The 14,780-nt window shown below is 41.4% G+C and overlaps 1 protein-coding gene across 1 annotated transcript in view; it reads left to right on the top strand.

Moving 5' to 3' along the window:
* The window catches only part of runx2a (RUNX family transcription factor 2a), a 54,762-nt gene that overhangs the window by 37,105 nt on the left and 2,877 nt on the right, over window positions 1-14,780 (top strand). The window contains 2 exon segments of the mRNA XM_036593342.1: window positions 8,156-8,332; window positions 11,508-11,669. Of these exon segments, the coding sequence (XP_036449235.1) occupies window positions 8,156-8,332; window positions 11,508-11,669 (339 nt within the window).

The raw sequence follows: 14,780 nt of genomic DNA, 5'->3' as shown, positions 1-14,780 counted from the left end.
TTCTCTGAACCTCAGAACAGTTGCTACGAAAGAGTGCATTTGTGAGCACAGTTTGAATAGGTAAATTGCATTTCCATTGCAATAATAACTGGAAATGATCACAATCTAATATTGATCAATGTTCTTTCTACTGAACATGTCTTTGTACATTACCAAATTAAACTAGCTTTTCTTAGATCCCTCTACTTAAAAAGCTTCATCTCTAGGGTTTAAAGTATAGAACATTGTCTGTCTGTCTGTCTGACCCACAATGCTCATGCATGCTCTTATTTCCTCCCTCTCTCTCTCTCTCTCTCTCTCTCTCTCTCTCTCGCATCTTGTGCTCTTGCTAAGCATCAGGCAGGTGGCCAGGCAGGAAATGACACACGCAGAGGCATCTTGAGTTGTGCAACCTCCTGTAAATGTGTTGTGAAGCTGCCTCTGTTTGCCTGTTTATGCATTCCCCCAGTCCTCAGTATAGAAGGCCAAGACCAGAGACTGGCCAATAGACATTCCTAGACAAACTGACAGAATTCACAATAGCTTTATAGTCTCAGACAGTGCTTCCTTGTCTCTCATAACTCTGTTTAACACCTGATATACCTGTTTTTCTTGGCATACTGTGAGGGGGAGCCTTATAATACCTCTACATGGTAATGAAAGACCTGTCCTGTTTTGCATGAGATATTGCAAGGGGCACCATTTTAGTGATTATAGTGAAATTAGTAGTAAATCCCCTGAAGCTTTCAAATATGTGAGGTCGATCTCGTACAGTTTTGAAGGTGCACTCAGTAACTCACTTATAGGCAAGATAGATGGTTACCAATTCTATGAAATGCTTAATTTGGACAAGAATTAGCCTTCCATACTGATTATGCTGTCATGGTTGTAGAACAGATTTATTACACTGGGAATAAGGTAGGAAAATAGAAACTACTAAATAAGTTGATTTTTATCTGAAAGAGACAAAATATGCAAGTGTTGTCCCCATAATTTATTATTTGAGGTTTTTAAGCAGACATATTGTGGAGTCTCAGGCAAATCTCTTCTATCTTGAATCACATGTGAATGTAATTATAATTTAAGCCAATAATTTCAGAAAGCTTTCCTGATTGCTAACTATCCCTTTAAAAGTTATATATAAGCAACAAAAAATATTCAGTTGTGAACAATTTCAGTTGTGTTATTTCATGAGCACAGTGCCTCAGCTGAATGTCCACAGTGCAGTAGTTATTTGGTGGTGCTGGTGTAGCTGTGGTTATTAAGAGCAATTTAAACTAATGGACTGGGAGTGGTGAGTTAGATGTTTTATAGAGGGCCCTGTGTTAGTCACATCAGGGATAGCGGAACTTGAAACTGACTCAAGAAGGGTGAGAAGAATGATGGTACTGAAGTCCAAAATCAATACAAAGCAGTTCTATTAGCGCCAAATGAAATCACTTTGTACTGAGAAAGATTTGAATTTGGGCATTTATGATGCCGCGGAAGATATCATTGGTTAGTGTCAATGTGTCAAAGAGCACATCAGACATATGGAATTAATCTTTAAACAGTGTGTGGAATGCCGCCTTTGCTTATTTGGCTTCTGCTCAAGAATGTCCATGGTTGGAGAAAAGCACCATATAAATGTATATTTCATTCCGTTTGTTTACCATCGAATGCCTTTCGTTAAGTATGCATTTGACGAAAGGATACTAACAAAATGTTCAAGGAATGTTTGAATTAACAGGGTTAGCAATGTAAATACAGCGATATTATGCAGTTAGAATCAGAAGAGCCTTGTTTAAAAGTGTTTGGCACAGGTTTTATTACCAAAATCCAGTCATACATGGTGTTTGCGTGAATCAGGGTGGTCCAGAATGGAGATTTTTCATTTGGCCTGCTGGACGGATTCTGCATAGACGCGATGCACGATTCCGCTAACTAGTGCATCGTATTCTAATTTCAGGTCGATGCTATTGTGTGGTCCTCGCCTCATCACTGAGATTACATTACAGAGCGAAATTCAGTTCATGTACAATACAGTACAATCCAAAATTCCTGCAATGTTTGTTTTTTAAAAATATCAGATTTTGAGTGGATGGCAGACCGGAACAGTTTACAGGGGAGAGCTGGTCTGGCATGTGTATTAATGGCACATCGCGTTAGTAAGATGGAAAACACACTGTCTGTTTTTGAAAAGGTTCTGTATTTTCCAAGCTTATCCCCGAGTCTGTGTTTTGACTGCCATGCAGACGGCTGGAAAAGAGCTATTGTCTCATTGAAGTCTCCAATAAAGCAGTAGCCAGACAGGCTTCAAAGCCTCACCTCCATGTTTGTCAGTTTAAGCAGGACGGTAAATGACGTCAGAGTTCTTCTCCTGGAGTTGGTCCATCGTTCCTTCTGTTTCTCTCTTCCTTCTGCTCTCTTTCTCAGTCCACTTCTTTCTTCAGATTATAAATACGCATACAGTTACATCTACATCAAGATTACGCTGTTTTACATTTGTAGGCACATGCAGTGAGAGCACTGAACCTCCACATGTTCATCTAGATGTGCTTATAGCATCAGCTTTGACAGTCATATATACAGTCATACGCAAAAGTTTGGGCACCCTGGTCAAATCACATGTTTTGTCGACTTTCCTTTCTGAGTGAAAATTAGTGAACAAATCCTCTACAGAGAACACATTTCTGCACATTTTAATGCACAATTACTGTTTATTCACTGAATTTTACATATTGGGGAAAAATTAAAGCACAGAATGTGGCCTGTGCAAAAGTTATAGCACAGTTATATTTTATCTTTTATTTCTTTTCAGTATGTTAAACTCAGCTAATAAATAGAAATTGTGCACTGACGTTGACATTGACAATGTCATACTTAAGTTCCCTGTATAGGATGTGTTAACTTCAACAACACAAGTAGTTTGACTAGTAGTGTTCAAACTTTTGCATACAACTGAAAAAAAAAAAACTGCTACTGATGTTGAATTGTTTATGTTGCGGTTTGTGTGTGGAGCCACTCTAATTACCAGAGCCAGAAATGAGCATTAGCGGTGAATTTGTGAAGTTCCTCTAGGCTTTGAACGGTCGGTGCGTGTCCCGACAGGTAGGCTCCCACAACAAAACACGCTCGCAGCAGGCCTCTCAGACAAAAGGCAGCACAGTCCATTGAAAACAAACCTATTTCGGGTTGACTCGCATAAGAAATAACCAGGTCGTTCTTTCCCTAAGCACATTTCCAATCGCAAAGTGAACTTAGGAAAAGTATGTTGCTGTTGCTGTTGGCCAAGAGGAAAGCGTGGGGCTTGTATTAACGACAGCAGGCTGACAGCTTGGAAGGAGCCGTACAGTTGGGTAAAATCCCCTTGTCTTTTTCCTGCTCACGGCTCCAGTGCATTACCCCCGGCGGGCTCCCGCTGCTGTGAGAGTCACGGACACAGTCGGCACGATGTGAGAACGGAAAGGGAGCGTTCATATTACCGTAACCGTTTCCCTGCACACAAACGTTTAAAGTGGTTTCAGGGACCATTGCAAGTAACCGGTCCAAAGGCATTTAGCTCTCTGGGTACATTCAGCTTCATTCAGAGTGCTTAAGCCAATGTTCTAGCAGCACCGTTCAGTTGAGAAATGTGCAAGGTAGGCCTAATCTGTCTCGCTTTTGTATATTGTACGTCTTCTAGTATTGACTGAATTTGGCCTTGCGTAACCTCTCAAACAAATATGGGTTGGCCATTGGATGAAAGTTTGATTGTTTATGTTGTGAATTTGCATCGCGCCTGATTGCTGAAGCCAGCCTGTCGATTTATAAAGCTCTGGTAGTATTTGTGCCCTTTCTTGGCGTGCTTTGCTTCCTGAATCCTGGAACACACAGACCACACAAGCGCCTGGCACAAGTCCAGCGCTGCTTGGCTGCCTTGTTCTCTCTTTTCTCTTCTTGCTCTCTCTCCCTCTTTCTTTCTCTCTCTCCCTCTCTCTCTCTCTCTCTCTCTCTCTCTCTGTTCCCCACCCACTGCCCTCCTCTCTGATCCTGTGAGCAGACGGGCGTTTGGCCTTGTCCCGTCTCTTGCTGCTTTTTTTCTCCCCCCCTTTTTTTTCGTCTCACTCACTAATTTCACAGGCTCCTCGTGCGGAGCTGCCATATGAAATAATCCATTGTTTCGCTCTTCAGAGGAGTCAGCCCTCCCTACAGCACAGCAATTAAAGAAATGAAATCTAGACGGATGTATGTTTCCCTTTCTTCTCCCATCCGTTTTATTCCTTGCGTCGCCACTGGATGATTGATGCGCCCTGACGGCACGGGCTGATATTTGATGTAGCGAGCGCTGGTGTTTAACGAGGAGAGGGGTGTTTTTGCAGGTCATAACGTTATCAGATGGCAATTTCACATGCAGGCAGGAACGCTGCCAGAAATGCAGCCACACAGTATTTATATGCTCGTATTATTTACCGTCCGTGCCACTTTCTTTTTTCTGGAAAAGACAAAGCTTTCACAGTTCTGCTCGTGCCAAGGCTTTGGAGCCTGTGTGCGCTTCGACTGCGCCCCTTTTACTCTGTTTTTCTTCAGTGGAGAATTGCTCCTCAGACTCACTACTAATGTCAGGACATTTAGGCTCTGATCTGTTGTATATAATTGGTGTCCCCACTTACAGTTCTAGACTTAACCCTTGACTCACTGTATTTAACTCTGACACTAACGTAAACCTTTTATTTCTCATGGAGGATGTGAGCGTTACGGAATTTCCTTTGCTGGAGATGAATCACTCGCATTATTGCTTTTTTTCTCTCCGGCCCTCTGGATATTTAGTCTGACTTTTTAGTCCACGTCATTTTTTTCCCCCCTACATTTCCAGAGTTTATGGCTTTCACTGTGTATGCTCTAATTATCTAATTAGGCTTAAAATGGCATTTCAGGGAGCTACGTGACATTTACAATCTCTGTATACTGTAAGAGATGTAAGATATTAATGGATATTTATGCAGGACTGTGCAAAAAGAGACTTCATTTATCTCATTCCCAGTCAGGACAGCCATTCATTTGTCAGGAGATATTTCTGGTGACATTAGGTATAAAATAAAACTTAAATAAGGAAAGAGAAAATCAAACGGTAATAAGTAAAAAAGGGAGTTTCATACAAAACTGGAGTTCAAAAAGTTTTTAAAAGGTACAGAGAAAATGTGGCTCTTAAGTACCGTGCAAGACGTGACCACCAAAACTGTCACCATCAGATAAACAGTACTAAAAGCTTTCATCTTTGAGAGAGAGGAGAAAATCAAGCTCCACTCTCGCTTCAGATCTGAAGAATCCATCAGTGTTTCTGTCCATCCTTCCACTTTAAGAAAATGATTCAACACTATGAGTCTGAAAGGATGTGTAGCTGCCAAGAAAGGACAATAGACAAAAAAGAAGAATTTTTGCGAGTTTTACAAAGAAGCTGCTGATGTTCTCAAAACAATGGACTGACGACCACAGAGCTCAGACCTCAACACCGTTGAATGTGTTGGAGATGACTTGAATCATGATGAGAAGCATAAATCTCAACCAACTTCTAAGACTGAACTTTGGAGGTGGGGGAGAAAAACATCTACTATTTCTTTAAAAAACTGAAGGCTAGTCTCTTAAAAAGAAGCTGTAATAAAGGAAAAGAGTGGACACACTAAATACTGAGCAAATTTGATAATGCATTGTATTGCTCAGTGGTGGACGAAGTACACAAACCATGTACTTGAGTTAAAGTAGAGATACTCAAGGTTAAATATTACTCAGTAAAAGAAGAAGTTCCTCCCTTTAGACCTCCACTTGAGCAAAAGTACAAATGTATTTGCCTTCAAATGTACTTAAGTATCAAAAGTGAAAGTACTAAAAGATTAATTATGACTCTAATGTCTATTATGTCCTATTACCATTTTTGTAACAAGACTCTGCTTCATTAACTCATTTTAGGTGAATACTCGAGTGTCACTCTTGGTAAACCAGTCTTTTAATGGAATGTCATTAATTAGTCTGACGCTGACATCTATTAAAATTATCATAAGAACAAAACACTGAAGGAAAACAATTTCCATTAGGTAGAACCAGGTGGCCATGAAATAACTTTTTGCGAACAAGCAAAGTTTCAGTTTAAGATTTATTTGCAACTTAGTTACAAGTTTAAATTTAATAAAAACTTGCTTTAAACAGGTTCACAAATGAGTTTCCTTTACTATATTGAATCTGTAGGTCTCTGCTCATAAACATAAACTAGCAAAAACAAATTCACTATAAAATGAAATAGTGTTTGTATAAATTCAGAAAAAAGACATGTTAGTCACAACTGCATATGTGTACATATTTCTATATTGTGATATATTTACACAAAGTTAGGTTAGTTCCATCATTTATGTCGGCATAGGCGCTCCCAAACTCTTGCGCTGCTGCACTGACATTGAACCGTGTGCTTGCACTGGGTCGGTATGTCCAACAGGTCAAAACAAGCTCAAAACAAAGTGTGCGCTGTATCCTGATTGGTGTGTTCGCGTTATGCTTCTTTCGTTTTGACGTGTTACATTTTAAACACACATAAGCCAAAAGGAACGACAGATTTCGCATAATGTAGTGGAGTAAAAAGTAAGATATGTGACTTTGAAATGTAGTGGAGTGAAAGTAAAAGTCATCCAAAATGGAAATACTTCAGTAAAGTAAAGAAACACAAAAAAACTACTTAAGTACAGTAACGAATTACATTAACTCAGTTACTGTCCACCACTGGTATTGCTTAGGCTTCTGTGTAATTTTCTGTCAAATATACGTTTTCAGCTTTTTTCTGACACTGAACAATGAATAACTTGTACTTAATGGCAGTTTGACTGGAAAGTAAATGAATGAAAGGTGGTCTCTGACTTTTGCACAGTAATTGTATATTGTATCTTAATTATAATGCATTCAGTAAATCATCTGTGATTCAACGTTATTCAATTTTAATTTAGGTATTAAAGATATTTCTGAGAGGAGCACTGAGTTTGTGCCGCATGTTTGACATTGCTGTATGCTTACAGCACTGTCCACAGCTGTTAGTTGCTGGCGGACGGTGATGAGGAATAACTGTCCTATTCAGTAATACAATGGCAGGTTTGTGTGGTGCATCCTGTGTTGATATTTATGGAACAAGAAGCATTACACCCTCAATGATTTTATGCCTCTAATAAAATTCAACATGGTGAGTATATTGGCAGATACTATTTCACGTTGCATGTAACCCCTCTAGTTCCACATAGACACAGAGGTGTATTCATTCACCCTTTCAGCCCAGGCTAAATGAAATTATACTGGTTCCCCTTTTGGCGGCGGCGGAGAGGGGCGTGTATTTATTACATTTCCCCCAGTGCTTACATGCACGGGGAATACTCTCAGGGATTACGCTCCCGCTCAGGATGCGGAGGGGCTCTTATGTGCGGCAGATATTAACCTCTGAATGAGGACTCCTTCTCACAAAGTGCTATTTGCTCAGCTTAGCTCTGGAGCACAATCAGGTTTTGCAAGGCTGGAGGTAGCTGGCCCTGGCTGTGCCAGCTGGAGCGCTGCCAAGCTTCAGCAGGAGTTTCTCTTTTCTTCTGTTTGATATTTACTTTACAGCCATTTGGGGGAGCCAAGCAGGGTGAGACAGACAGACAGGCACATTCTGACTGAAGAGAGAGGAAAAAAAATACACAGTAAGACTTAAAAAGACCCTCTTTACATTGTATTCTTCTCCTATGTTGACACAAAGGCAAGTCCAATGCAATTGGCCTTTTATTGAAAGGATATAGGGGCCCGTGTTGTGAGTACACTCCAGTACACTCATCAGGGAAGGTGTGAGTGGCCTAGAATGGGGGAAGCGTTCATTGCGTGACTGCTTCTCTTTATTAGAGGATGACTGTCCTTTTTAAAACCAGCTCATTTCCCTCTCATGACACATACATGCATTAATGTTTTCGATAATAGGAAAATACAGTCGCTGAGCCGTTTAATCGTGAGTGTTGGATAAACGCCATCGTGCTAAGCCACAAGTATGCAGCCGTTTTCCCTATTTTTCCAGCCATGTTGATTCGTTCCATGCTCTTATGCAACATGTATCTGGTAAACGTAGAGCCTTGTTGTGTTCTCTGTAGTCCCCACCTCTGATTCCGGTAATGTCTGGCTCAGACGCAGTAATGCTTAGGTTTGCTTGCTTTGGTAGGACACAGGCAGAAGTTGGAGGACCCTCCAAAGCCCGGGCTGTTCTCAGAGCGCCTGAGCGAGCTGGAACGCCTCCGCCAGACCACCATGAGGGTCGCCGTGCCAACGCAGAGCCCCCGGCCCTCTCTCAACACCGCAGCCAACTCCTTCAGCCCACAGGGACAGACGCAAATCTCAGGTACAAGGGAGAGTTGGCCAGTGCTCAGTACTCAGCTTTTTTCCAACTCCATCATTACTTTAACTTTATCATTACCCCGTGTGTGGCCTTGAAGTGATAGTTTGGCAAAAAATATCATTTACGCAGTTGTCCGCTTACCCCAAGTGTGGCCAATCAGCCAAAGACATCCTTTTTAGTGTCTGAATTTGTTTCTTTTTTTACCATGAAAGCTATAAGGCTAGGCAGCTGTCAAGTGATGGAAGCTCATAACCACCAATTAGCTTCATACAAGCTGAACTGCATGCCTGAATCACACATAGACTTGCTTGATACTGAATGACCAACTCTGATTTATAAAAATAGACAAAAACACCAACAAAAACTAACAAAAGGCCTCAGGATTGCTGCTAATACTGTTTTTAGTTTAGCAACCTACTTTTGTCCATTTTTGTAGATACCAGTAAGTGTCAGAAACGACGTGCGCTTTTCTATTTGAGATTACCTAACCTAACATTTGATGTGGTTTAAGGTAAGGGAGTGATGATTTAAGCTTGCCATTTGCACAAGACTTGTTGGTGGTTATAAGCCTATATTACTTGTTAGCTACATTAGCCTCACGGCTCCAGGGCATAACTAGAGAAGCAAGTTGCAGACTCTAAACATGTCTTGGGAGATGGGCTGCATTTGGGATAAAGGGGAAAACAGTGTAAAATTTGATTCACTGTCACTTTGTTTAAGTTGCTGTGCAGACATCAGGAGTATGAGTCTGGGACATACAGATAAAACATTTATGTGGAGGAAGTGAGACATTGTGCAGTGGTGGGAAATGTCTGATTACGTGAAAGCTTAAGAAATGGAAAGGTCGTTCAGCGGAAAGCCACTTAGCTAAGAAATATTCCTGTATATTCCCACAGTGGTAATTGTTGAATACTCACTAAAAAGAAAAAGGCATATGAATAGGAGCACAGTAATGTTTATTGTGGGTTATGTATGCACACTGTTTGATCTGATCATGTCACCTTTAATCAGCTCTATGTTGGTTTTGTCTGATAACATCACCTTAATTCTATTGCCTTTGTCAAAATATTTGGCTATTACTTCCTCCTCCGCTTTGGCACATCGTAGCTCCGCTGGATGTTTTCCATGCTCGTTTGACTTCAGAGCTAAATGCAAATGTTTACCATTTACTTGGACTCCCTCCAGTCCGTGGCTTGTCAGAGCAGACACCATGTTTACCAGATGAATGTGGAAAGCAAACAGGAAGACATTCTTGGCTCGCTCTTCACATTGTTGCTATTAAACTATTTGCATACTGAGTGCCCTTACTTTTGCCACACCTTTGTTTTCAGAGAGCACTAGATTTGCTTTGCACATAGAGGTAGCAGTAAGGGTTTCCACAAAGTGATGCTTGTGATGGTATGTTGAAATTCATCGCTGTAACTGGGCCACCATTTATTTTTACTCAGCTCATTCAGGCTTAGCAAAAATTAACACTTAATTAAAATGGAAGACTGTGAAAATAATTAAAGTCTGCAGACTTGCATTGTGTATGTTCATACAGTGAAAGCGACGGTTCAGCAAAATTTAAGTGTGCACAATATAATTTATAGGTCAAGACATGCTGGGTTTCAGAGGTTTGCTTCTTTAGGTTTGCACTGGAGGTAACTGAAGCTTAGAAACCACCAATTAACAATGTACAAACTAAACTAAATTATTGCATACTTGCCTCAAACTGAGTTATTAAGTATTAATAATAGTGATAAGTTTAATATATGTAGCTCTTTTCTCAAGCCCAGAGATGATTCCTTCAACAGCAAACAAAACACACACGCACACACAGTTCCCTCCTCACTACGTTGTGTAGTTTCCTGGGTCACAACCTAGTCAGCTACACTGTCACAATGAAAAGTCCTGAGCTCGTGACCTAGCACACTCCGCTGTCATGATGCAAAGTCCCTGGCTCAAGGTCTAGTAAATTCCGCTGTTACAATGCAAAGTCCCCAGTTTTTGATCTAGTCAAACTCCACTACTGCAGTGAAATGTGTCCCGCCTTGTGGTAAAAGTGTCCCGGCTTGCAGCCTAGTCAGACTCCGTTACTGTGGTGAAAAGTGTCCCGGCTTGCAATCTAGTCAAAATGTGTTACCGTGGTGAAAAGTGTCCCAGCTTGTGGCCTAGTCAAACTCCGCTACCTGGTGAAACGTGTCCTGGCTTGCAGCCTCGTCAAACTCCATTAACGTGGTGTTACGTGCCCCGGCTCGCAGCCTAGCCAAACTCTGTTACCATGGTAAAAATTGCCCCGGCTCACAGCCTAGTCAAACTCTGTTACCATGGTAAAAATTGCCCCGGCTCACAGCCTAGTCAAACTCTGTTACCATGGTAAAAATTGCCCCGGCTCACAGCCTAGTCAAACTCTGTTACCATGGTAAAAATTGCCCCGGCTCACAGCCTAGTCAAACTCTGTTACCATGGTAAAAATTGCCCCGGCTCACAGCCTAGTCAAACTCTGTTACCATGGTAAAAATTGCCCCGGCTCACAGCCTAGTCAAACTCTGTTACCATGGTAAAAATTGCCCCGGCTCACAGCCTAGCCAAACTCTGTTACCATTGTAAAAATTGCCCCGGCTCACAGCCTAGTCAAACTCCACTAACGTGGTGTTACGTGTTCCGGCTCACAGCCTACACAAACTCTACTACCCTAGTAGAAATTTTTCTGACCTCGTGGCCTAGTCAGACTCCACTACCACAGTGTAAAGTGTCCCATCTTTCGGCCCAGGCAAGCTCTGCTATCACGATGCAAAGTTTCTAGCCCTATTCTCATTTGACGGTGGAAAAACGTCTGGACCAGTGGTGTAATTGGTTTAAAAATAAAACCAATTACGAAAATACAACAAACAATACAAAACAAACCAGCAAAAATCCAAAGTAAGGCCACATCCAAATTGCTTTCTTACACTGGACACACACACTTGCAGAGGTAATCTTAAGCCTGAATTTTTCTGTACTTTTGGTGCCTATACGCTTTTGGACACCAGACATCTTTGGAGTAAAATTATGTAAACTGGATATTTCCAAACTACTGCTTGAAGATTGAGTTGATGAGTTTTCGAACAGTAGTAACAGTGAGTTAGTTACAGTACAGAAAATCTGCTTATCTAAATCTGTTTTTTTGCTGTTGTTTCCACTATCATGTGTGCAGACCCGCGGCAGGCCCAGTCGTCTCCACCCTGGTCGTACGAACAACCCTACACACCCTACCTGAGCCAGATGACTTCTCCCTCCATCCACTCCACCACCCCACTGTCCTCCACCCGAGCCACGGGCCTGCCAGCCATCAGCGATGTGCCAAGACGCCTCTCAGGTAAACACGCCCACCCCCTACAGCCACACCCAGCTGCCGCACCATCAACACCATGTTTAGCCTATGAACGCCTCTCCTTTTAAGGGAGAGAGAGATGTTCTGGTTTGCGTCTTGGTGTTTTCCTGTCTGAGGGTATTTTCTTACTTAAATGATCACATTAGCTGTGAGGTTTTGTCAAAATGTTCATCCAGTTTCTCTGCACTCCACTGGAAAGTCAAATCAAAGCAAATTTTTCCAGCCTCCACTTTTTGCTTTGTGAGCATTTCGTTGCATGAAAAGCACGCCCACAGGCAAATATCTTTCAACCAGTAGCACCTTTAAAAATAGAGAGAATATGAAAGTATATCTCTGCTTGCCCCTATCCCCTCCACTTGAGCCTTTGAACTCGAGAAAAACTCCCTTTGAACGAGCTTGAAAAGGAACAATAAAAAAGAATAGAGTTTCTGACTCATACACCTCAATAGGTAAAGGCCGTAAAGACTTGAAGCTCCATGAGTGGAAAAGATCTGTGTGTCCGTGCCTTTATTAACCGAACGAGCGCAACTTTTTATACACCCTACACTAGAAACAAACACTAAGCATGAACGCCTCTTTCGATACACCTGTTTGACTCTTTGCCAGGTTGTGTTTGAACTTTTTTCCCCTCCGGCTCCCCACCCTAACTATTTTCTTTGAGCATGGGCTAAATGTGAAAGTTTAAATGACTCCTCAGTGTGGCTGTTCATTGCTTGCTTTTTGAACCCTGGCCAGCTGCCTTGTTGGGTTTGATTAGTTTAGATTTCAACCCGCTTTCATCTCGGAGATGTCAGCCTTTGTTCTTTCCTCAAAGAGACACACGCACCTCTTGGTCCTAACGCCCTCTATTCTTCCATTGATAGGCTGTGAATGTCCCTTTGCCGGGAGGGGACGTCCTGGTGCAGTTCATTTTGAGCAGCTGCCATGCTCTCCCATCTATTCTTCTCCACATTGGGGTCATATTTCGCTCAGCCTCTTTAGGCTTTCACCAAAGCAAAGTCTCAGACCCAGAAGTAGATAAAATAGGATAGACAAAGGAGAATTTATAAAGGACTTAATGTTTTTGCATGTATTTCACATGCTGTACCTCAACTGATCTTACTTCTCAAAGCAAAGGAATTTTTATTTGATTTTTTTTTTACGGGTGAGGATTTTTCATCTCTCAGAGTTGATGCGATGGCCTGTTAACTTGGCCCAGCAGCAAGACAAGCTGGCTATGCATCAGAATGTCCTGAGTTTAGTTCCAGCTGATGGCCATGTCTGTTTTACCCCTTAGCTGGACCTCAGTGAAAGTCCTTCTGAATAAGAGTTAGTTAAGTGTAAGAGTTAAGAGATTGACATGATGTAATATGTGGTATATAAATATGTGTCTCTTTTTAGCTGTATAATTTCATCCAAGAAAATTTTCAATATTTTTCCATAAGCTTACAGTACAAGCCTTCCAAAAGTCCATATTCTACATCCTTGAAGTCCACTTAGTAACTTTTTTGTGGTTTTATGTACAAAACATAATTCATTTTTGCATTACCCATTCACAGCCTCTCTTTATTCATTTGACTTAATTAGGCTTTTGTCACTGTGCATTTAAGACTGATTTGTGGAAATAACGACCTCTTCACAAGTAAAATGAAGCTTATCACATAGAAAAATCAGTTCTAAAATGTACTGAACATGAGCTGAAATCCCTGTCACTTCTATGTGATGAGTTGGCCTAAAGTGCTGTTGGCAGAATGGGTGGTCATATGTAAATGCTTAAAAAAGTGACATCACGACCACAATTAATTGAAAATGGGCTGTTGAAGATTAAACTGGAAGTATATTTCAAATGACAACAGAACTAAACAGAATAAAACTACTGCTGGGCGTGGTGTAGTAAGCTGGCGTAAAACTCGGTACTTTTCGGTACCTCTTTCTCATGCCTGAGCTGTGCTGTGGAGTTAATTTTTTCCAGACAAATAAATGATCAAATCATTCACTCTGCTTAATAAAGATAATGAAGATATAATTTATTAAAGAGCACTGTATATTTGTTTACCCACAGCAGTATTCCAGCTTGTGATTGGGAAATGGTTTCAAGCCTGGTAGACCAACCGGGAAATCTGTTTGCAGTACAGAATGTTTAACTAGTATTTCCTTTGATAATGTTCAAGAATTCCATTAAAGAATTTGTGTTTTTTATGTTTTTATTTGGTCTCCGTTTAATTTTTTTATTGATTTCAATGGCTTAGTTCAGTATATTTTGCGGCATGACGCGTGAAAAAACGGCTCCTGGTCTATTCTCTAAATACCACGCCACTTCAGTGGAGTGTCTGGGACACTCTGCTGCTTCGCTGTGTGAAAGTGCTGACCTGTTAACATGAGCACTGAAATGAAAATCAAGCTGTTCCACGTCGCACACACCATGGAGAGGTAGTATGTGTGAATCAGGCCTCACTCAGTACCGATAGAGGCTAGCTCCATGCAGTGATGCAAGCAACCATGCAAAATGTACAGCGGTCTCAGTCAGGGGGAGGGCTCAAAACAAACAACACATTGATTTGGGCCAATCAAAGTCACGGGGAGGTTTCAAAACGGTCGACACATCGATTTGATTTGTACTAATCGCATTCAGAGGGAGGTCTCAAAACAATCTACACAGTGATTTGATTTGGACCAATCACAGTTAGGGGGAGGTCTCAAAACGATGGACACAGTGATTTGATTTGGACCAATCACAGTTAGGGGGAGGTCTCAAAATGATGACAAAGTGATTTGATTTGGGATTTGGACCAATCTCATTCAGGGGAAGGTCTCAAAAAGATGACGCAGTGATTTGATTTGGACCAATCGCATTCAGGGGGAGGTCTCAAAAAGATGACGCAGTGATTTGATTTGGACCAATCGCAGTCAGGGGGAGGTCTCAAAGCGATCAACTCAGCGATTTGATTTGGACAAGTCGCAGTCAGAGTAGTGATTTGACATTCTGTTTTGTAACGAGCGCACCACTGCACCATGCAAACTCAAACCACCACATTGTTTTGGCCGAATAGACGTTGTTTTGCATCAAATTTTCGCTTCTGTTTGAAGTACACTGCCGGCTTTAGTTTCCATATACAG

Source organism: Colossoma macropomum, unplaced genomic scaffold, assembly GCF_904425465.1.
Source record: "Colossoma macropomum unplaced genomic scaffold, Colossoma_macropomum, whole genome shotgun sequence".
NCBI lineage: Eukaryota > Metazoa > Chordata > Actinopteri > Characiformes > Serrasalmidae > Colossoma > Colossoma macropomum.
Note: the sequence above shows the minus strand (reverse complement) of the source record. Positions and strands in the feature narration are given on the sequence as shown.